This window comes from Xylocopa sonorina, chromosome 7 (assembly GCF_050948175.1).
Source record: "Xylocopa sonorina isolate GNS202 chromosome 7, iyXylSono1_principal, whole genome shotgun sequence".
NCBI lineage: Eukaryota > Metazoa > Arthropoda > Insecta > Hymenoptera > Apidae > Xylocopa > Xylocopa sonorina.
The window spans coordinates 10,140,961-10,165,226 of NC_135199.1; the positions used below are offsets into that span (position 1 = coordinate 10,140,961).

Genomic DNA, 24,266 nt, shown 5'->3' on the forward strand with positions numbered 1-24,266 from the left:
CTCGAACGTCTCTTCCCTGCTCATCGAGCGCGGAACTAACTCCTCCGCGCAGAAGTTCCTGGGCCGTTCCGTGCTCTTTTCGACGAGCCACGGTCTCCTATATAGTTCGTAGTTATTAGTAGCCGCGATTGAATTTGACGGGCCACGATCCACTTCGACCGATCGAGAGTTTTTTCCACGCCTTTTCACGGTATCGCGATACCGATTAGACGTAATGGACGAATGGTTTCGAAGCGCACCGGCGAAATTTGAAATTCCGATTCATTGCGATCGTTACTGTAATTCCGTTAGCGATTTCAATCCTTTCGCTGATTCTAAATCAGCGATAAACGATGCGTAATTTACAATAGAATGCGGGTCAGTTAATCGACGGCAGTTACTGGCCACCCCTTTAAAGGGGGGTCGCGTGTGCGTTAAATTAGTCGCGTTTATTAAAAACACTCATATTTACGGTGCACGCCAGTGGCCCACAGGCTGCGACCAATAGCATTGTTATGCTAAATGCTTTAATCAAGACCTGCTGTAGCGATTTGCTGCCTCTCTCGGCGGACATAATTAATCGCGCGATATTCAATGTGGCGCCTGTGCTCCGCGATTTATCGCCACGCGCTCGTTCCCCATTTTTACTCGAAACGCGCGATGTAACGGGAATAAAATGACAGTGAGAGAGCATAAAACGGCGCGTATTCCTGTTCCCGTTGCTATTAAATTACATCGACAACATTATTTTATCGTTCGGTTAAAGAGGAGAGAAAGAGAGGAGAGGTCGTTTGAGGGTTTCTTCGCTGGAACGAATAATTTCGTACGCGAGAAAACAGATCGCCAATTGTCGGACGCGACGAAAAAGCAAAGACGCGAACAGGCGAGTGTGTAATTTCACGACCGCCTCGCATCGAATAATCGGAGCCGAGCGTACAAATATAATTGTACAATTCCGCAATCGAGCCACTGCACGGGTCACTGAATATTTCAGAGTTTATCCGCATCCATTGTCCTCCACGCGTACTTGACGACGCGTAGAAATTTCAACGTTTCATTAACGCTTATCGATAATACGCTATAGTTCGTTTCAGGGCGAGTTTCGCTGGTAGAACGCTCGAGCTCGCGCGGATGTATCCGCGAGATCGATACACAGCCGTCCGAGTTCTTCTCACGCGATCGACCCAGTGTTTACTTTGAATTATTTAACATTAACCCGCGCAACGTGCCCTCCCGCGGCATGTCCGTGCCATCCGCGAACGTGGAAATTTATTTTTTGAACGTGGAAACGTTCCAAACTCCTTGCTGCAACGGCGAAACGATATTCCACGGTTAAATCGAGCAACGACGCAAATATTAACGTTCCTTTATCTTCCACTTATCTTCAGCTGACAGCCAGCTAGACGAGATAGAGAGAAAGAGCGAGCGAGAGCGCGCGCTTGTTGCAGCCAACTCGCGACATTCATCTCGTTTGGTAATTTTCGGGAAAAATTAGAGGGCGCCAGATGGCCTTCGGGGGATGAACGGGTATGGCACGGGTCGGCCAGAAATTTTTGCATCTAGATTGCCAACGTATTCAGGCCCGCGCGCGCGCGCGAACGCGAGGAAGAAGCGGCGAAAGAAGCGGAAGGCAATTTCGAGTACGGCCAGATATATGTCCAGGCGATAAAAGTAATGAGATCCATTATAACGAGGTAAACTGGCGCGCGTAAGAAAAGTATCTATTCTCGCGTCGACCGGTTCGTTCCAGCCACCCCCTTCTAGAACGCCCCTCCGAGCCTCCACCCCCGTCAAAACGCCTTTTAATCGACGATCTCGTCGGTAAACGATCCGAGCCATTAACGACGTCGATTTCCACTAATCGGGAAAATTGAACACCGAACTGGACGAGTTATTCAGCGAGATAACGCTATCGCATTCGTCGCGCGAAATTATTCACCGACGGCGCGATAACTTTTGCAACTTCCTCTTTATACGCGTGTGCAACCCCCGCTGGTGCTCGCTCGCGTTAACACGGAACAGCTACGAGAGAGATTACACCGACGGTGAAACGATACGCGGACTTTTTGAACCCGGCAACTTTGCTTTGAAGTTAGCTCCGGTTAGTTAACACGTGTATACGCGTTGATTTCGTTAAAAGGGGTGGAATATGTACACGGTTACGTGGCTCATTCGATACAGGCGTTACAGGCAAATTTGCGTCGAGACATCGGCAACGCGTGGGATCGAGAACCAGGCTTGTTCGACGAAACGGGTAATTTTACTTCGACCGTTGAAAAGTCCCTGGAATTTTACGGTTATCGCGCATTTTCATACGTCTCGAGGCGAGTCGAGCGCGAGGCGCAACGGCCGAAAGACGATATAACCGCTCGGACCCGTTCACTTTCCAGTAATTCCCAGGGACAGCCGCGAACGAAGCGCGGAATTGAAACTCGCAGAAACGTTCCGTGCCGTGTCTCTTTCACAGTCGACAAACTTTTGCGTCTGCCGATGCTGGGGGTAGCGTCGAGCGTGGCGGTGGAAGCACGCAGGAATTGATCAGCAAACTAAGGAAATTGCGTTCCTCTGTGGAAAGGTTCAAAGGATTACGCCAGACGGGTTGACAGTTTATTATAACTCTCTACCTCCGGCTATACGATCTCGTTCTTTTCGTACACTCGAAAGTGATGTGGGAACAGATAGCAGCGTTCGCGATCTTTTCAAAGGAACAGATTTTATCGCCTGTTCGAGAAATCATCTTCAATGGTCGATTGGTTGCGATCACGCGCACAAGGGATGATAAGAACAACAATTTGAATTCAGAACTTGGTGGAAAAATTCCAATGGAAGGGAAATTTCGTAATTCTGCATAATTTCATCTTGTTGAACAGATGTACCAGAGAAAGGGTTCTAATTAAAGCGAGTGGTCGGTCCGTAGTCGGGTGCGAAGGTAAACATTATTTTTCTCACCCTCGGGCCACGGAGTACGAAAAAGTTGATCGCGGAAAGTCGCGTGATAAAACTGAAATTTCTCCGCCAGGTTCTCCGGACGGTTGGAAATTTTTGATCCCCACCCCGATTTCCCCGGGCATTCTTCTTTAATAAAAGAAAGAAATGGAGAGAGCGAGAGAGGAAACGCGAGTCTCGCGCGGAAATTTTTACGATTCAAATCGACAAGTTGGAAGAAGGCATTTCATATTCTCGTCTGAAAAGCGACCAGGAACCCGTGGCTGATTGTGGTGTATCGGCCCGGAAATACATCAAGGAATATTTGAACATCTTCGCGGGATACGTTTTCCCATTTGAATCTCGGAAAGACGAACAGCAGGGACGCCGCAGCGATTTTCATTTCAGATTACCAGGGAACGACGGAACCACCCCGAAATCTAGGCTCGTTTCGCCTAGTACTCGAAACGGCGTTGCCAACGTCGCGAGCGGTGTAATTTTTAAACGAATTTCAGCCAAACGGGCCCCGGGACTTAAATTCGTCGCGCCCCGGTGAAGAAGTGCCGATGCTGTCTTAATGAAATTCCACGCGTTCCGGCCGGGTCCATAAATTACGCCGCTTAATTAGATGAAAAGTGGCTCTCTGTTTTATTCGAGGCGTTCCACGGGACGGTCGTGCCAACCGGGCAGCTCAAGAAATTTCGATGATAAACTAACGGGGACGAGTTTTCGGCCGGTGGAATATTTTAACGCGCGCAAGTGTTCGTTACGCGTGCCACCCCTCCGACAGCCTCGCTTTCGGGAGGAAAATCTGCGAAAATAAAGGATCGCGTTGATGGTACACGCGATACGTAAGATAATCGGAGGAAGGTGTATTTTCGGGAGCGAATCACGGTGAAAAGCGAGTCGAAACCTTTGCTCGACTGTGCAGGCACGCAGGAAATTCAGTTCCCGCGTAAGAGGTTAGAAAATGGCCTGCTCGCGTAAAAGAATAAAAACGTTTCAGCCGTCGGAATTTCCAGGGCGTACGTGCCAGTCGTTACTGTATCGTTGCGTTGAATAAATTCGAAGAGCAGCTGGTATCCTCCGGATGTCTCGCAGCTAAATCGAGTACACGCCGTTACAGGGCTTGCTACGAGGGATCCGAGTTTCGCGAAATGAGACCCTGAATTTTTTAGCTCGCTACCCATTACGGAATTGATTGAGACGACCCGCGAGCTATTGCACTGGACGCTTTCATCCTTTTTTTCACCAGTTTTCCAGGTTATCCCCGGATGAGTTATCGCTGGCGAATAAAAATTATCGCGCACCCTGCCCCCGGGCTGAACTCGACGCCCTCGATTGGCACCCTCCTTTTATTCGTTAATTCACCAATGAAAACTGATATTATTCGAGCCAAACAACAGTTATTTATTTCACCACTCACACGATTTTGTTTGCGTTAATTTTCATTGTTTATTCATATGCTCGGAATATATGATATTTTTGAAACCAATTTTATTACCACTCGTCTGTCACGCGACCGCGTTTCACGATCGATAAAATATCGAATCGTAGGAAAAATACAGAGGCGAAGAGCGATCGACCAGTCGTCGACGAAATGTATTATAATTTAATTAACAACCGTCGTGCTCGAACTCGAATATCCGACACGTTTCGTCGCACGTCTCCGATCGACGATAGCCGGATACCAGCACGGGTAATCGCGCGCTCGAACAATCCCAAGATCATCGAAAGGGATGCTCGTAAGTGGTGCAACGTAGCGCAAGAACTCGGCACATCCCGGACATCCGGCTCGAATGGGATAGCCGGCGGAACGCCTTTGGGGATGCACGTGACGCGAACGCTATGCATTCCCGGCGTTTGGCCAGCCTGCGGCCGGCGGATCGGCAGATTTTCCGCGGGTAAGCCGAGGCCACGCCGGCGTGGAAATTACAGGCGCGAACTCGCATTTAAATTCGGCCGGGACGCCGCTTAAATCGGATTAAGAAAGGCGCGGCCGGATGCACGGGGAAATTGCTGCCACTCGAACTGCACGCCGCATTATCCGTGCCCGTCGAGGAGGAAAATAAATTCGAGATGCCGTCGGAGTTGCTACTTAGTTCGCGCGGGGCTAGCTCGCATGAAAATGTCAAACGCGCCCCGGAGAATCGCTTCCGGCCGAGTGCTTCGAGTGCCATTCGCGGCGTACCGCTGTGTGTGCAATTAAAAATTCGAAATGCGCTATCGCCCCGTTTAACACGCGACCACTTCAGCTCGTACCCGCGATTCTCCTCGCCGTCTCCGGTCGAAAATATCTCTCGTTATTTTCAATTACCATCGGTAAATTAACGTTCGATTCGCCTCTTCCGAATTCATCGGTTATTCGCGACCGTCGCTCCGAGTTGGGGGCCATTTTTTGGTCCCCGCTTCGAACGCTCTCGGCTACCGCCATTGAATTATTCCGCGCAGAAATTTGGGATTTAAATTAATGTTTAACGCGCGATTCATCTGAAACGAGTTCGCGAAACTTTGAACCAGTTCTTAGCTGGTTCCAATCAATGTCCCGCGGAGAAAAGTTTCGGGCTGCGACAGGTACATCCGCGACGGGAAATCGTCTGAGTATCGGGGACGAGTCCGAGGATATTTACCGGTTAGTTTGGAGCGATAAAAATAAACGAATGCGGGGGGGTTCGAGATTTCCTCGGCTGGAAAATTGTCCGCCTGCGAAGGGAATTTTAATTGCGTCTATTAACGACCGACGACCGGGCAAAAATAAGTCGCGCGACGTCGAACGTTATCGCGAGCGACGTCGACGTGCTTCCGGCAGAGACTACGGGCGAGTGAGCGCGAAAATAAAAATTCTTCGTCGCCGTAAGAAGTACGCGAGCGATTGATCGACGGATCCCGCGGTCGTTCGTTTAATTTCGTTGCGCAAACAGGATTTATGGACGTTACGATTCTAAATTGTCCGCCAACTACGGTGGAGATGAAGAATTTTTCGAGACCCCGAGACTATTACCGCGTGAGCGGGATTCTAACTGCGGTCGTTAATAAGAACGTCTTGATAAAAATGGTCGAGGGTATGAATCGAAAGCGCGTCGTTTCACGACCTCCGACGCAATAATTCATCGAGATGCGCCGCGATAGAAAACTAACCGTGGCACGATTAAAATTCGCTCGAACGCGGGCACGTCCGACTGCTGGCATTTCGACGCGCGAATAAAAACGGACGCGGTTTCCGTTTGGGATCAAGATTGTTATTAACAAAGAACGCTTTTGCGGAATAACCTCTTCCATGGTCGAAACGTTGCCATTATCTCGGCTTTCGCAGGCAGTTATCCTCGATGCTTATTCCGGCCAGGAATCTACGTATTCTACGTGATCTGCGTTTTGAATACCACGGCTCTGTGTACCCGAACGCGAGCCTTCATCCCCTAATAATCATCAGGCATAATTAAGGCTTTCCGTTGCAACCCGTTTCTTAATGCGACTGGCAACGATACGAATAAAATTGCCTTATTTTTTCTCGTTTACAGCACGTTCGGAGATTGTGGGAATAAATTTCGCGTACTTGCATCCACGATTCCGTAACGTTCGTACGTTCGCAGTATCGTGGTAAAATATTGGAGAAAATCACGAAGAAACGGGTATGACTATTCTACAAATAAAATCTCGTAGCCACGGCTACGAGAAAGTAGATTAGGTGTCTGAAATCGATCGAACTTTCGGAGAAAGGGATCTAACCCTTTTCTCGCGTGTCACGGTTAACGGGGAACGGGACAGGGAGAAAAGTGTACATGCGATTGCTCTAAGCACCCACCAGCTGCGGCCACCGGACCGTGAGGTAGACTTTGGCGCGGCCAAAGAGCCGCAATCTTCGTAATCTCCTCAGCTTCTTATCGTTAAAGCCCATCCCCATGAAGACGGGCGGCACACGTGATCCGCATTGGCACTCCAGGTTGCTAACCGATTATTTTTCACAACGGCGGCACACCAGCTCATGCAATGGTGTACAGGCAACGTCCAGGCCTTTGGTATCTGCCGTAACTTCTTCACTTCTCAATGTCACCCCGTCTGCCTTCGATCGGAAACGTTTCGTTGCGCTTTTCGTCGTGAACGCTCGACAAATTGTTAACTAAAGGCTACGTAGTATTCCACGTAACGTTCGATGAAGTTGATATCACATTTTAAACTGAAATTTAATCCTTCGAGTACTAAGCTCGCTAATCGATCGTTTATTACTTCAAACGTCTAGTAATGACACTGAAAAGATTAAATAGCGATCGGATATGACGCTTAGGAAAATCGTCGCGTCAGTTTGAAGCTTCCGCTGTGGATTTTCTGGTTCTACAGTTCGCTCTTCCGAAAGAGGTTCACGTCACCCGTTCGTAATGTTGAACTTCGATGGAAAAACGATGCTGAGAAACGCGCAGGTGGTGGTCCGTACCACGTGACTTCCGCGAGAGGATCGTTAGATAGATTTGTGACCTTGGAATTGAATGTGCAGCGAGCACTGTGCAGCGAGGTCCCGGCCGCCTCTCGGTTCTGCATAATCGTGACCCATTATCCGCGCGACGCTCGTGCCCGCCGAACATTCCCCGTCCGTTCACTATATCTCATTCCCCCGATATCGAATAAAAACCACCCCTCTCGAACGCTACCGTCTAACCACTCGCATCCATTTTTCAAGGACATTCCGCGTTCAATAACGACCAGCCAGTGGCAGGTCGCGAGGAAGACATTTTCCCGCGACAAACGCGAGAACCAGAATTCCAGACATTCGAACCTCCAAACCAGCGACTCGCGTTTAATCACGAATCTCTCAAGGCTATCGAGCATCGAACAAAACTCGTTCACGAACCAACTAATTATTCTTCGAAGAACCTTTGGAATACCTCCGACTTATGATCGCTGCAACGAAACGTTCCGCGGATCGTTCATCCCGGGGGTAGGCACCCCGAGAAGTAAAGGAAAACCAGCGAGTTGGTACGATTTTTCGAGACGAAGAGATCAGGTGAGAGACAGAGGACTCGCGGGACGTTCGCGCGGCAAAAGAAGAGAGGCGTCGCGTATCCGCGACGGTGCGGCCCCGGAAAAAGGCAGGAACCGATCCCGCGTGTTTGGATCCGCGCGAATGACTGGCAGCGCTTTCGCTCGGCGGGCCACGGGGCGCCGAGGGATGCTGCTGCCAGCTGGGTTGAACGGCGCAAGATCTACCCCCACACGCGATCCCACGGCCACCCACCCGCGGCCCCGGCTCCGTTCGCCACCGCCAGCCAGACGTATCTCCGGCGCAGCTCGAACCCTCGCCCGCATCCTCTCCTTTCGCTTCCAAACAAGTTGATGCCCACTACGGGAAAAATCATCCCCCGAGGGGGCGCTCGCCTGATGTCGAAGGCGACGCGGCGCGAGGCCTCCGCGGGAGAGCCGGATATTACCCGCGCCAATGAATATTTGAGCAGCCCTCGTTCCCAAGGTGTTCACCCCCCGCTCGAGTAGACCGATATTAACGTTTTGGTCAGGGGTGCGTCCCCGTTTCTGGGACGTCGATTTCTGGGACACCATTGTTCGCTACCAAATTGTTTTGGTACTTCGAGCTGTGCCGTCTGATCGGCTCTGTTTACATGTTTTTTGATTATCCAAAAGGTTAGAATCTGGATTGTACTATAGGAGGTTTTTCAACAATTGACGGACTCATTTTGAGTGATTGCGTAAAAAATATCTGATGGAAACGGGAGATTCTATTGTATTATTCTGGATCGATCCGATGTATTGTGCCTCAAAAATTGATTATCGAACTTAATTAAATTGCAACGGCGAGAGCAGAATTTTATCGGAAATTTGTTACCGCTCACGGACGAGACCGTTCGAACGAAATGCTGTCAGTTTTGATAAAGGTCAAATATCAATTACCTTGTTACGCTTCGATTAAATATGCGGCAATTTTTTGTTTTTATCGCCAGTTCAAACATACGCGATCGAACAACAGCCCCTATCCGACGCCCATTGCGATGAATTAAAAATCGCAGCTACGAGCAATCAGTAGAGACAGATATAATACCCGGAAAGTAGATGTACGTATGTGGCATCGTACTTTCAGAGACGACTCCGTGACGTCTAATTCCTTCTCGTATGCCCCTCATCCTCAAAGGGAGCAGGATCGTGTACCATAGGTGGAAAGGGGTCGATAGGTCTTACCCGTCATCCAGCTTAGCCGAAGTAATCCCTTTGGAAAAAAAGGGGGAAAAACAGGAAAAGGGCAGACGGCCTGTGTCTGGGTAGGGAAAATGCGGGGATCGCGTGTCCAAACAACTTCTCAGCTCATCTTCCTATTCCTGGGCAGCGCTCCGTCGATGAAAACGGAGAAATAATCCGGTGGCTTTGCCTGGCGGAGCGTAAAAAACGGGCCGCTGAAGACGTCAAAGCTCGAGTGGAGCTTCGGCACATTAGAGGGACGCTACTCCCCGGAGTATCCGGCTGCCATCGCTTTTTACCGCGTCGACCGATGTTTCGCGAAATTTGCCGTGACATTAAACACCGCCGAACGTGGTGTATCGCAGAGATTAGGTCGAACGCTGTCTCACACAAGCATTACACCGACCGGCGAGGGGGCGATCCGATTCGATAAAAGTGTTTCCAGCTACAAATGTTTCCCTCTGGTTCTCCACGCGAACCGGCAGTGGGTGCGGTGAACGCGGTATGCGGTGGAACGATAAGAAAAGGGCGAGTGCACAAAATAATTACTTGGAAAAACGAATTCAGAGGTAAAAGCGCCATTTAGCAAACAAATCTTGAATTCATACAGACTTTTAACCTCTCACGGCGCGCTCCTGCTCGCCCGTTTTCTGCGGTCGAGGGGAAAAGGAAAACGCCGACACCGAGGGAGAATTCTGCTTTGCTCGTCCTGCCATGAGAATCCTTTTGACGCGGCGCGAGAAAAAAACATGGCTGGATTATTCAGAGAGCCGCGGTGGTAAAGGGGACCCCGGGTGTCCTCTGGGGAGAGTTTACGCCTTCGGGAGCACTGTTCACATTAGGCGAAGTGAAAATGGTAGGGAGAAAAAAGGAAATCGCAGATAACGCCAGAGGTTTCGCGTTGCAATAACAAGGGGCAATTAATGCGGCGGACATCTCGCGAGAAAGTTAAGAACACGAAAAAACAAAAAGAAGGAAGAACACGGTGGTACGTCGAGTTCGAGGAAGGCAGACGGTGGTTCGAGGAGGTAACTCAGGATCGCCCTCCATCAAAAGCCGCGAGAGTTTACCCCGGCTCCGGTTTTCAAGCTTCCTCCCCTTAAGGATTCTTCGTTACTCTCCACTTGGCATTAACGGTGATGTAGTGCGTGAAACGCTCCATCCAACTTCTTCATCGCGAGCCCCTGCCGCTGTCTCCGTGCGGTTAGCTCGAACAAATGGGAAAGTCTCGGGGAAACCGTTTACCCCTTTATCGACCTGGATGACTCCGAGACCGTGAAACAGAGCCCAGCGAGCGTGCCGCTTAAAATTCCTAGTCGAATTAGCATAGGACCGCGAGAAAGCAGGAATTTCATCCCGCGCGGCGGTAAGGCTCGCGCGACGTTTTCATCCCCCGAAAAACCCTTCGACGTCGAGCCAGACGCTCGTAGATTACTATCGCGCAAACACCTGGAAATCCTTCCCCTTCCCGTCTCGCAGCGTCTTGCTTTTTGTATCTGCAACGCTGTTAACACCGGAACCCTTTCGTCTACTGACGTTTCTTGACGGAGAAAGAGGGGTGCGAGAGAAGAGGTGCACCCCCTTTAACTCGACGCGTCTCGAGAGAACCTTTGGTCGGCCTTGATGACTGCGCGAAGGGACGCGTCCCTTTGCCACAAGGAAAGTGCATCGTGCATTACTCGGCCGCTCCTTCCCTCGCGCGAAACAGAGCGCCAATGTTCGGATTCGAGGGGATGAAAAATTTCTATGGCTATGGCGAACGATTCGAGTGCACTCCGAAGAGATCAAAGCATTCGCGGCGACGTTCGTGCTCGCGAAAATAAAAAGCCCCGCGTGAGATCGTCGGGTTCAAAATACAGAGCCGAGGATAATGGAAAGGGCCGGCGATCGGCACGTAAAATCGCCCGATTTCACTGGCAACCATTTCCCGATGGTGGCGCATCGCGCAGCCGGGATTCGAATTTCGTATTACGTGCGAACGGTGCACGTGCGCGGGAGGCACGTTTCAGAGGGTTACGCGATACAGAATTTGTAATCGTTTGTTATTATAAAGGCGGTGCATTTCGCGCGATGCGCGCGGAGTAGCATAGTAAATTTTTCCTGATTTATAGCTCGTCGTCTGTCGCACGGGAAATTGGCAAAGTCAATATTTTGTAAATCAGAATATATGGACTGTGGGGTGTTTCATATATTTTACCAAATGTAACATTGCTAAATTAAGAGTAATCTTTCGGTCGATCTTCGCAACAGCTTCGACGAATTACCGAAATGATTCAAGCAGCTCGTAAATTGGCCGTCGATCATTTAAAAGCTCGTCGACCATTAATCCTCCGCGGATCCTAATTTCGCTGTTGCGAGCATTTTCGGGAGCCCCGTGAAATTTCTGTGTAACCGCGATAACGAAGGTAGAACGCCAGTTTGAGAGTACAAAATCGGTCGTGTTAAACTGATTAGCGTTCATTAACTACGGCGCACGCGGATAAATCAATATTTTCAAACGCCGCCACCGACAGGTAATGGATTTATCTGCTTGAAATCGATTAGCATATACCGCGCGTTTTGGTAAAACACGGGGATCCACCGTGTGTAACACGGGCACGGATTATAATGCCGCGCGATATCCCAAATTTACTTAATCCCGCGGATCCGATTAACGAGTAAAAATCGGGGTTAACAACGAGCGCCAGCTACCCCGAACGAACTCTAATATAATTAATGCGACCGTTTATCTAATAATCGGTTATCAATTCGCTGGCTCATCGATGTCAAGCGATGGGCAAACATTTTCAGTGACGAATAGTCCACCATTCCGCCGCACAATCGAATTAAATAACCCATTCTCCCTTCGCAAACGGAATCGCTATTTTCCATTTAATAAATCGCCAACATTGAGCAACCTGCTGCAACGTATTAATATGCGAGTGTCGTCTATTATCCTGTCCGCTTTTGCGGCAGATTAAACGTTCATTAATAACGCGACACGATCTCTGCGAAGATCGAACCAACGGCCACGGTATACGAGTTCAATGATCCACGGGTTTTTCCTCGTTCTCTATGCCAGTCGGTGGCGGTTTATTTAAGCGCAACGCCCAGGGATATATAAGTTTAATGCGTGTTACGAGCTCGGCTATGTCTATCCGGTTCACTTTGCAGGGCTCGTTTGTAAGCTAAAAAGCTACTTGCCGCCAGGTGCGAAACATAGTTATCCACTTTATCGCCAGCGTTTCCTTTTTACGCGGTTCGAAAAATCTCTCCACTCTCTCCTTTATTTTTAATCACACCGAAGAGTAATATCCACGAACGTCACTCGATCTCCGCAAACGGTCACGATCATCGTGATTCGAATTGATATTAAACGACGAGCGACCTCTGTGCTCCATCGACCACGTATGCTGGCATTCCCAAGCTCTACCCGCGGCCATAGCTCGCGGCTGTCGATCAATTAAATCGTAAAAGCTCTAAGTTTGACACGATACGCGCGGCTGTGAAAAAGAGTTTCAGAAACGATCTCTCTGCAGCCTCTGTGCCTGCACGATGCGCGAAACAGCGAGAGAGAAAAAAAAATTGCGAGTCGATGAGTTAAGAGATTGACTGGAAGATTTAATAGAGAAACGAAGGGGAGAGGGTGGCGCACGGGTGGCGCGCTACGATTTATACGTATTTTTGCCGAACAAATGGAGAGTTGCCAATCGATCGACTAATTTAGATCAAGGTTTTGGAAGCGATCTCCCACCGTAAACTTTCACGCGCACCAGCACCGGCAAACATTCGTGGCACACATTCGAAAAACGGCGTCGACGTTCCCCGTGGCGCGCGGATCCGACACGGTCGAAGAAACGCGACAGGGGGTGGGTCCTCGAGGACGCTCCCTAGACAGCAAGAATTCGGAACGAGACTCCATCGCTTGTAATACGTTAATTGAAACTGCACGCAACTGCCAATCGCGTCCTCGCGTTCATTAATCCGTTTAACACGGACCACTGCGACTGGGAATGTGGAACGCGCGGTCCAGGCCAACCGTGAATCCCGAACAAAGTGAAAAACGACGCGATGAGGCTCTTACGTGGAATAATCCCCGACACTTTGTTCGACGAGAGGCAGATGGCAAGGGTTGCGGTTCTAACTGCATAATTAATGACGAATTCGCGAAACGTGGCGGCGTTTCGAGCGATGTTCTCCTCTTCGTTAATAAATATTACTCGCCCAGGCAGCTGATCGAGGGAAATCACCAAAAGGGACAGTCGTGCGAAATTTTCATTCGCAATTGCTGGTAGCTAACGTTAACGAGAGAAAGTAAGAGGAGAAGGGTTCGTTCAGAGCGCTTGCAGGTAGGTAGAAAGTAATTTAAACTGCTCGATGCGCGGGATTGATCGCGAGGAAACGAAAAGTAGAAGTGGACGGACGTGTGCAGACGGCGAGACAGGGTGAGAATCAGGGGTCGTAATTTAGGTCGAGATAAGAAACGTGCCGGATGTTTTCCATTATCCAGACTTCTCATTTATCCCGCGGAACGAGTTGGATGGATTAAATACCGTCTGGGGAGAAGAAGAGGCTGCGACAGAATTGAAAACAACGGTGAGGATCTGTCGATGGGGTGGCTGTTGACTGCGCCACGACTGGCGCTTTGAAAATTCTCGAAACTTTCTTCGACGCTGACGTACGCTCCCTTTCTTATACGTCAAAGTTTGAGGACGATACGATACTTTGCGACTACCGTGTAATTTCGCGTCATATCTGTTGATACCGGATCCGCGACGAGAGGGCGCAAACTTTCCCTTCATTTTTCTTGTAGAACGTACATTGAATTTAATATAAATTTCTGCGTCTGGTAGGAGTTTCTCACAAAGATAACAGAGACTGAGTATTCCAGTGAAAGGGGAGGCAAATTTACGTAAAGTAATTTAGTAAATTTGCTGTTGGGCTATAAGCGAGTTCAATTTCCACAGAAGGAAGGTACTTTTCGGTGCGCTCATGGGCAACTACCTAGTGCGGTATTAAGATTTTTCTCTTGTTTTATAACGGACAGCATTAGACGCGCCTTTGAAGTGGACCTACGCGGCAATCCCCCTTCGCATTCTCTTTTGTAAAACGGAGAACTAATTTCGTCTTCGTAGAACGCGGTGCACGCGTCTTTTCCAACTAATTTTAATGACCGCTTTGTGTCCGGTTATCCCTTTGACCCTGTGGTTATGGTTCTTTTAAAAACGTCAAGAGATTACAACGTAGGTGCCCTCGTTGCACGGGACACATCGTCGAGTTGAATTTCGAAATGCGAAAGCGAAAGACGTTGTTAAGCAAGTAATCTCGTAAACAAGGGGCTACTTACACGAGTACGGCCGTATGCGGAAACGCTGCGTAAGCTTACCTGTAACAAAAAAAGGACGCGGAAATAATTAGTACGTATAACGACGGCGCAGCTTAGATTCAACTACGCGATATCTATTAAATAACTACGTTCCACGAAAGCACCGCTTTATCGCGAAAATATTTTAAACAACGCGAAACAGTCCGTTCTAGAAACGAGACAGTTCGTTGAATACAGACATTTGCGAACATTTTTTTTTCAACGCGATATAACTCGTATCCACCGTTCATTCTGCGCGTTAGATGTACAATGATGCGAGCAGGCCAGTATCATTTAATCAAAATTAATCGGCCGTATATTATACAAGCTGTTACATTAACCTAAATGGGGGTACGCTGGCGATAAATTCACGCGGAATTCGAATTTATTTCGCGTCGCGTCATTTTCGCCGTTTCTCGTTATTACGTCCCCGCCGATCGATCGTTTTCGACGTGTATCGGGAATTGCACGCCGGAGACTCGTGTGTATAGGAATAATTTAGCTCTTAACAGCGTCGGCTGATTATCCTAGGCGTTTGTCAATTAGAGGTTAATCAGTCGAACGAAGCCGCCATCCCCCCCGGATGGTTGCGCCGTCAGGAATGCGGTTGCGGCACGTTCATCGAGTTGCGTAGTCGATGGAATCTTCGATACGGAAGTATTATTTCCCGGATAAACTAACGTGGAATCATCGAGCAGCGTGTAAATGGGCCCTTAAACGGTGGACGTTCGAAAGAGCGGAAGGAATAATCGAGGGGGTTGCGAGATCGAACCGGGTGGTGACCCTTTCATCGGTGTCAATCGACGGAGCCTTTGTTATTCGAGAGTTCCTCGAACCACTCGAAGCAGTAGGCGATCCCGTGTCAAGAGGATTACACCTGATCCCCTTCTTTGGGGGATGCGATTCGTCCGATTTTTGTCCTACGATCCCTTTCACCTACGAGTGTCACGAGCTCCTCCTCGAAAGAGAGACGTATTTATCGACCAAGTGAAGCTGCTGTTCTCTCGTTTCGCTATTTTTTTTCTCCGTAATTTCGAGGAAGGAAAGGGTGTTAAGTGGATCTCGCAAACCGTTCTCGTTGACACGTCAATCGTAATAACGTAACGCTTTGGAGGGTATTATATTAACGCGAGTGGTTTCACAGGAAGTCGTACAAGCGCCCCGTCTATTGCACGGTGGTTGCTTAATCCACTCTCGAAGAAGCTCGCGTTCTTCTGGAACGCAGAAGCCTGCGAGGAGAATCGTCATCAGTCAGCTGAACGTGACACCGGTTAAACATCAATCGTAGGAGGGTTGATCGCGAACGATTGATTGCGATCCTGTCATTAACATCGTTGCTCGTCCATCAGTCTTCGATGGATTAGAAAAATGTGGAATATCGAGCAATGTTATCCTCGCACTGGTCGAAAGCAAATCAGAAAGTTCCACCATCGACAACTTCCATTCGGTCTTCGAAATTCCCTCGTCGTCTAAACAGACTGAACCGCGTCCCATTTTCGGTTTCCATCGCGTTCTCCAGCTCCGCGGAATATTCTGCTTCGCTTTCAGGTTCGTGTCGTGCAGATTACAGACGCCGATGTAAGCAGCTTCGGGTCACGAGACGAGTGGAAACGCGGGAACCATCTAGCTGCCGTATCTTTCCGGTTATTTAGCGCTCCAGCGTTCTATTCGACATTTCTCCCTCCCTTCGGTGTTGCTCCGCGCAATTCACTGGTAACTCGATACGCGTTACTTTTATCCGTGACGAATATTAAGTGAAATAAAATATTACAACAGCTGGGTAATAGTCGAGGAAGTTCTCTTTCTGTGGAAACTCGAATTGGAATAATTTTCCAGGCGGTACCACGGGATGATCTCTCTGGTGTCGCCTGAATACTCGACTCCGCCGCTTTGACGGTAGATCCAGACGCGCAGATCGGACAGTGGCTTCTAATAAACGCGAAAGACGACGGTCGCGGGCGTATCGACATGTGCGGAATCAGGAATGTCGACTGATTTACATTTCGGGGCACACCGTGCCAGGCACGGCCGCGTATTATCATAAGGGAACGGCGGTCGGTTTGGCTTTCACGGGAGGACATTATCAGCCACCTGCTGTTTCTCTGACGACGACCGGATCCGGAACCACGCCTACCTTTTATCCGTCTCACCGGTTCCAACCGTTGGTCTGGAAAGGATTGCCGGACGGATCAGAAATTTTCTGCGCGTTCGCCAGGATATTTGAACAAGGGGAATCCACTGGTTTCGACGAGAGACCACAAGCTTAATTACAGACGCGACTGAGATAACGGAAAGGGGACCAGGGGACGTTGATAAGTACAACGATCGAATCAGATACATCCAGATGGACATTTTCAATACTCGAAGCAACACTTTTTCTAACCATTGATGGTTCTGGGATACGAGAAAAGAAGTTTTTCCAGCTAACAAACGAACGCTCGACTCAGTAACTGCCATTTATTCTCCGGACATGTATAACGTGCCCTGCATTCGCGTCACCGTCGATCGAAAAGTCGTAAAGATAGCAGCTACTACGGCTGCGAACCCCTTCTTTCTTTCGTCCTTCTTCTTTTTTTTTCCATTCGCCCACCACCTGCCTCGAAGGCAGCGCGATAAGACTCGTCTCTGCTACGTTCTCTGCAACGTTTCACGGAAGTTCGTGCATGGCGAACGTCCCCCGCGGCCATGCTGAATCTTTCACGCGGCCACGATGATTTACCAGGGCCCGGCGGGGGCACGAATTTCAATCGAGCCAAGAGACGCCGCTGGCTCGCTCGGAGCTCGTCGAACGACGGGACGGCTGGGTTTCTTTAAATTTGCACGGGGAAAATTGGCCGGAAACCTTGAATCTTTTAGGGGCACGTTCCAGACCCGAGATTGGAGCTCGCTGTGTTTGCACGCTTTGCGTTAAGTTTCCGAAAGGTTTCTAAGATGGCCACGCGTCGAGCAATGACGAGTCTCGAAAGGGTTCACATTAAATACCACGCGTAGAAAAGATTCGTTCGCGTCGTTCGAGAACTGCATCGTGCGTCGCGACTATTTGGACGTTAACAGGTAAATGACGTGTGAATGGTTCCCAGAAACCCCGCGAGATCAGATCAACGCTACATTAACTGCGCTTATCGCGACCTAATATTCTCTAAATTTGCATGCACGTACGCAGTGTTCTTTAAATTCACTCCAATTTTGTGTGACCTTAATACGCTCTATAAAAAAAAAAACGTAAAATACCAACAGTATGAAAGGGTCGACGAGAAACCTGATACGCCTACGCTCTCAGCCAAAGACTCATTTTCCAAGTTCTTAGACTTTCGCAGGACTATCGATGGGAATTTTCTTTGCTTCGTTCCTTACCCTCTGATTGGTGATAGCGTTCGAATCGGAGATGGAGAACGTGTCGACGATGGAGTCGAATCGGACCAGCTTCTTCGGGTGTTGGGCCTTCTTCGAACGCGGACACAGTGAGCACATGGCTGAGTCCGTTGGTGTCGTCGGGGGCATATTCGACGAGTATTCAGAAGATCGTTCACGGTTTCTCACGAGCTTTCACCTCTGACGCGTCGCTTTTCGTCCCCAGACTAGGTATATTTGTTCACAGCACTTCGCTGACTGTTCGAGCAGCTTTCGTTTAACGATCGTTCCAAGTCGCGGGTACGTAGCGTCGCGAAACCTTCGTCGACGGTAGCTAATGCACAGTTCGATCGGCTCGGGCAATTTTTCCCGGTACTAAAACAGCCGTAGGTCGATATGGAATTTGTTATCGCGCGATACGAAGCTTATTGCAAATTCACGGGCAGTGATTTCTTGTTATTGTCTGATGCTTATCGCCGTCGTGCGCGATACTTTATAGTCCGTTCACGTGCTCGGTCGTGTTATTTTACTGGCACGCTCGTGAACAGCGCAGGGTGCGTAAGTTAATTATCCTGATGCGCGGCCTCCTTTCGCGATCTAGATTCGGATAGTTATTATCGTCGTACCTGTTATTAAAACGAAACGCAAAGTTACCATCAGCCTACTTCGCCTACTTCTCTTTAAAATGCACGCTGTCGAGAGAGAGATTACGACAGTCGCGCATAAATTTCAAATTTGAAAGCGTCCACGTCGCTGGTGGACCGCGACGAGTTGGGAATCCCAGAGGCAACGAACGAGCAAACGGACGACATCTTGTCGGCTGCGATTGCAACGTCTGCAGAAGTCGGTAACACAGAAATTCGCAAGTCGGTGGATAGCTGGTTGCACCGGTGGAACTGCAGTTACCATGAGCGAACAGGGTGAGAACCCACCGGAAGTGGTGTACCACCTCGCTTACCGTTGGCGAACTCTGCGATCGATACGCCTTAACTCGAAGCATCCGGAGAGGTGTCGCGTTCGCCAAAAGAAGAGGCTGTCCCGGTGAAATTGCAAATTTCTCTTCAACGAGAAGACAATCACGAGTTTCAATTAGCAACGATTGTACAACCATGTTCCATCATCGCGTTAAAGAAAGAATTCCAAAAATAATATATTTAACTCTCTGTCAGAATTTCTACGAAAGTCTTCGATCAAACCTTGTCGTTTCTCCCTATTTGCATTTCCAAAACCGATTCGCGAAAACCATAAGAATGCGATCAATATTATTCTTAACGACGCAGTGAAATCCCAGCAATGGTAGTCGAACGATTTCCATCAGCAGCCGATCGGAAGGAAGTAGGCGGATCGGACGATGGTGTAATTAGCGCGCTCGCGGACGTAGCGGGACCGTGTCGAGGGCGCGCTTCAGAACGCGTCGGAGCAGACACACGCGGGTCGCAATCGAGTTATATTCGCGAGTAGAGAGGAGAGGAGGCGGAGACTCGCGCGACACGCTCGAACGAACTAACGAGACTACGAGGACCGATGCGCGGCGCTGGATATCGCGAAGCAGGACTAATTTCCATTAAGCTGCACCGCTGCTGCCCGACGCGCCGCCCTTAATTACCAGCGAGGGCATAAGCGGTGCTAACTTACGGACAAGGGGGTCAATTGGCTAGCTGGTCCACGATTTGCCCTCTGACTCGTTCGACGATGTTCGATGGGTGTCTCGTTCTTTCAGAGAAAGCTATCGTATCGAAGCAATTTGTGCAAACGACCGATAGGTACATGGCTGAGGAAAAAGACGATGTAAGTAATCTTAGGTGAACGAGAATACCCTTTCGAGAAGAATTCGAAGAAACCCATAATTAAACCGAATTGTATGACTCGACGCAGGGTGCAAGGTTTCGCCAAAGGGGATCCGAAAATTCCTGCCAAAGAAGCTTCTTGGTGCGAGGCAAATGCGAAACGTCACGACGTTGACTTCTTGCGTCAAATACTCGGATTGAACCGGCCAAGGCGGGCTCGAGATCAAAGGAGTCGAAAGGAGGTTTCAATCTTCGGTCGAGAGCTCGTGGTAAATGTGACGGCTGGCCTGTGAAAAGGTAGAAACGAATTCGTCAATGACGACGCGTTGATTACACCCGGCGAAGCGACTGGCTCCCGTTTACGATTCGCCAAGTGGAAAGTGAAAATCACCCGTCGTCTCGTAAATCTCCGCGTCGAGGGACGACGCGCGAAGCTAAAGGAATCGATGCGATCGTTTTAATTGCCCGCCAGATACCTCGGGAACCCCTCTAACGCGGTCGTTTGCCGCTGTTCGTGGAAACTGACCAACTCACTCGTCACTCTTGTCACCGTTCCACTCTCGTTGCTCTTCCGAGAAAACGAAGACCGATGCAGGGAAAGTCGTGCGTGACGAACGAACCGGGAGCCATTGAACGGCGATCGGTATCCGTAATTTGAAAGCAATTCTGATGCAAATTAAGTTCTTAGAAAATCCGTACAACGTTCTATTAAAGCAACAGAGGAATTTCAGTGGCTTCAGCCAACTCTACGAAGATATCACTTAAAAAAAGTTAAATACTTGCGTTTCACGTGGACAACGGTTTAATTGGACGAAATTAACTGTCGTTTAGACATACAAACTCGGATAGTATTCTAAAACGTTTCAGAGGGACGAACTAAAATCTTGACCGGTGAAAATCCTAATTACGCGAAACGAAAAGAGCAGCGTAACGACGCGCTAGGATCCACTTTACCCCAATTGCGCTCGCGTTAAGGTTCCTTGCTAAGAACATAATTTAAAGTAACAAACTTTTCCCTTCAAACTACCGCGAGATAGTCGGATGTACACGAAGATCGCTGCATTTCGGAGGAAACGCTTGCTGCGTTTAACTGAAACGTTCCAACTGTCCGCGTATCAAACTCTGTCTGGCGTCGCTTCGTGGATACGCGGAAGCTTCCAAAACTTTGCTCGCGATACCGACTTACCAAAATTCCCGCGAGTTTTAATTGTACGAGCGACGCGTGAGACAGGCGTCTGCCTGCTGTACACGTTCAAATTTGCACCAACGATGTACAGAGAGAAAACCACTACGAATTCGAGTCAGTGTTCCATTAATGAAGATCGAATGGTGGAAGAAAACGAGATGCACGGTGTTCGACGGCAAATATTTCAGCTACGCTCGACAGGAAGAGGAAACGAACGCATCCTGTCGTTTCGCGAGGCTACGTTAATTACAATATATCGTCGATTATCGTATGCCACGCAGCGTGCGTGCGCGTTCGTTACTGGCGGCAACGAGCGCGGCGGAGGACTGCGCGGACGCTCGGCTGAGCGGTAAAAAGCCTATTGAAACTGAAAGGGCTACTTGAATTGAACCTGTTATCACTCGTTATCGTGATTCCAGGCACGATGGGTCGACGATCGTATCTGGCGCATAGTAAATCGCGCGTCAATCGTTGCCCCCTGCTCGGAGAGTGGCGCGCGTGCGTTCCAGCGAATTAACGTCGCGTTAATTGGCGAACGTTGTCAATTAACAAGCGCTGCCAATAAGTGGCACGAAAGCTATGAAACTGGGTTAATTGTTTATGCATAAGGGGACAAGAAATTTGCTTGTTAGAGAGTATCGGTTGGCCTCCGTGAAAATTGCATTGAACATCGAATCGAAGGATGCGAGACTGTTTGTCGAACACTCGCGAGCCACGGTTTCCCATTTTCTTTCACCTCGAATCTTCCAGCGCGACTCTTTGTTTCCGGTACCACTCGCCCTTCGTTTTATTTCTTTCCCTTACACTGCAGTACTTTTCGTATCAATTCCAGCGAAATTACAGCGACAATTCTCCCACCAGCTGTGACCTATACTTCGCGTCGACGCTCGGAGTACTTCGCTGTTATTCCTTCGTTTTATTGTAAATAAAATTTCAGTTCCCTCACGGTCGATTTAAGGTGTCCAATAAACTCTGCGAGACCTCTTACATAACCTTGCGAAATCCCCCAGCGATTATCTTAATACCGTCGCGAAGCATGTAACAATCTTTCTTATCCGAATAAAAAAATAGCGAACCAACTTCTGGCAATCTTCGTCTTACTTTTAAGACAAAAAAAAAAAAACAGGTCGCGATTCGTTAATAAGCGGATGCTAGGATCTCGACGAACGAACCTCGTCTCAAACTTGACGTGACCAAAAAAGAAGAGAGGAAAGAGAGAGAAAAAAAGCGGAACCTCTTCGCGGTAATTCGCATCGATCCGTCCTCTCGACGAGAGATCGAAGGAGCACGGTGAATAAATTTCGAGAGCCGGTGCCCGCTGCTCCAGATTCCACGATCGGGCGGGGGTGGCGATAAAAAATCGGCAGGATCGCGAATAGACTTTCTCCCGCACGGAGACATCGAATAGGCGGCTCGTTCCGCCAGCTCGATTCCTCGATTATTTAAACCGGTCGCCACGGTCGGCCGCGGAAATAGATTTATGACTTGTTCGAGCATGACGGCACGATCAACGCCCGCCCCGGGAGATAAATGTCAGGATCGCGTATATTCCGGGACAGCCGATAAATTCGCACATCCACCGTTGGAAATCTCAGACCCGCGGCTTAGCCTGACAAGCCGCGGAACGCGATCGATATCTGCAGGAATGAGAGAAGCCCCGCTCCGCCCGGCCGAATTCGAAGCTGTCGGTCGTAATGTCGGAACGCGATCGGCATAATTCTCGCGGCGAACTACCCGGGTTATTCTTATATCCGGAAATCCGGCCAGGCGAACCGGAGGGTTGCGAAACGGCCTTGTTCACGGCGAAATAAGCGTCTCGCTGGGCTTATTTACTTGTTCGGATAAAGCTGGCCTAAAGAACGGTCTCAATTCCAGGTCTCCGTGACGTTAGAAGATCGTCGAGGATCGTAAATCGCGCAAATCTTGCTGATTTCGAGAAGCTTGTTCCTTTCGAGGAGCAAAAATTAACGAGGTTCCACGAGGAGACAACGTGAAAAAATGTTTCGTTGCTTGGTGAAAGAACAGAAGGCTATGGAGTGGTTGAAAAAAATGTTCGCGTTCTATTTCTGGTAAAAAATGCGGCTCTGTTCCTGGTATTTTATCAAAGGGTCGCCGTGTACAGTTCGAATAATAAGGGCAACGGATTCCAGGTCGATCAGGTTTGTTTCTTGTTGAATTAAGTCGACTGGTTAGGAGAGCGACGCGTTCTGTTCGTATCTCGCGAGGAAATCGATGGGACCTATGAATTATGCAATCGAACGTTTCCTTTGACTCGTACCAAACAGAAACCGACATTAGATGGCAAACGTCAAGATAACTGCTTTTTAAGCGGACATAAAAATTGCACCGCACGCGATGCCACGTAATGAGTCGTGTGCTGACCGCGAGAAACGTACTCTAATAGATGGAAACCGATGTCTGCATATCAGCCCGCCAGACGTGCGAAAGAAAAACGAACAAGATCGTAACTCCACGCGAAATTATTGCGATCTGGTCACGTAACAGGTCATATCGACGGTAAACCAATAAATATTCTTAATCACTTCGATCGATCGATTACCAGGGTATCGAATTCGAAACAAGTCAGCAGGCGTGTTGTTGAAACGAACAACGATGACTACGTTCCTTGGAATGTTATCGCAGCAATATTTGCGAACAATCCGTCGCCGACTGTTTAAGCTCGCCAGAGTAATCGCGGAGGAAATCGTACGACTTTGTTTCAATAAACATCGCGAGTAAACGTAAACTTGTTATGCGCCAACGTCAAAACCTTGATGCACCAGAAACGGCGGCTTACAAACGTAAACCTCCGCCGCGCGGACGAAGACGGAGCATTGTTGAAACAACGTCACGTTGCGCTTGAACTTTCGTCGAACAGCTGCAACCACGAAAAGTTGCGCGCTGACGCGGGATCGACTCGTCGATAAACGCTTCGAGAACTTTGCATACGATTAAAACTTCAAGGACAATACGCGAGGAATCAATCTGAGAATGGCAGCCAACGGTGCAACGATAAGAACAGTATCGATCGATGATTGGATCGTGATAGTTATAGAAAAATCTTGATTCGATCTTGTTTCATGAATATCTAATTTACGTTCCTCTTTCAAAACGTGTTGCGACGATATGTTTGATTACAGCTATTTGCGAACGTTGACAACGTCGTTCTGCGACTTGGAACATCTATTTTAATGCGAATTAACGAACAGAGAAAGAATGTCGTTGATATTGCGAGACAAGCGTTTGGAATTTCGAAAAGAGAGCGCAAAGGCGCGCGGTCGCCGCGAACACTGACCTATATCACTGGCTCGCGATTCATTTCGGTGCAGCCGTGCCGCCAGCTGCATCTCCGACCGCATCATATTTTTCAAAGCGGACAAATTACGTTCCCCTGTTCACGTAACTTCTGTTGTACTCTCGCCACCGCGATTGCCGGGTTTTCATATTTTTCAAGAGCCTCGCGATGTTAACTTTCCCGATATTTCAACGAACTCGATCGAACGGGACGCGGAGGAAA

The 24,266-nt window shown here is 49.0% G+C and overlaps 1 protein-coding gene across 20 annotated transcripts in view; it reads right to left on the reverse strand.

The window, feature by feature from the left end:
• Positions 1-24,266, reverse strand: part of Dlg1 (MAGUK family member discs large 1) — a 430,262-nt gene that overhangs the window by 141,412 nt on the left and 264,584 nt on the right. For 2 of the 20 annotated variants that reach the window (XM_076898651.1, XM_076898650.1), the window contains exons 1-2: positions 17,780-17,941; positions 14,408-14,446 (exon numbers count right to left, since the gene is read on the reverse strand). The exons of 15 other annotated variants lie outside the window; for them this stretch is intronic. In XM_076898651.1, coding sequence (XP_076754766.1) covers positions 14,408-14,446; positions 17,780-17,926 — 186 coding nt within the window. In that variant the 5' untranslated portion in view covers positions 17,927-17,941. Of the gene's footprint in view, positions 1-6,706; positions 6,888-14,407; positions 14,447-17,779; positions 17,942-24,266 lie in introns of those variants that run through there. 3 more of the 20 variants (XM_076898653.1, XM_076898652.1, XM_076898655.1) reach the window with 2 other exon arrangements.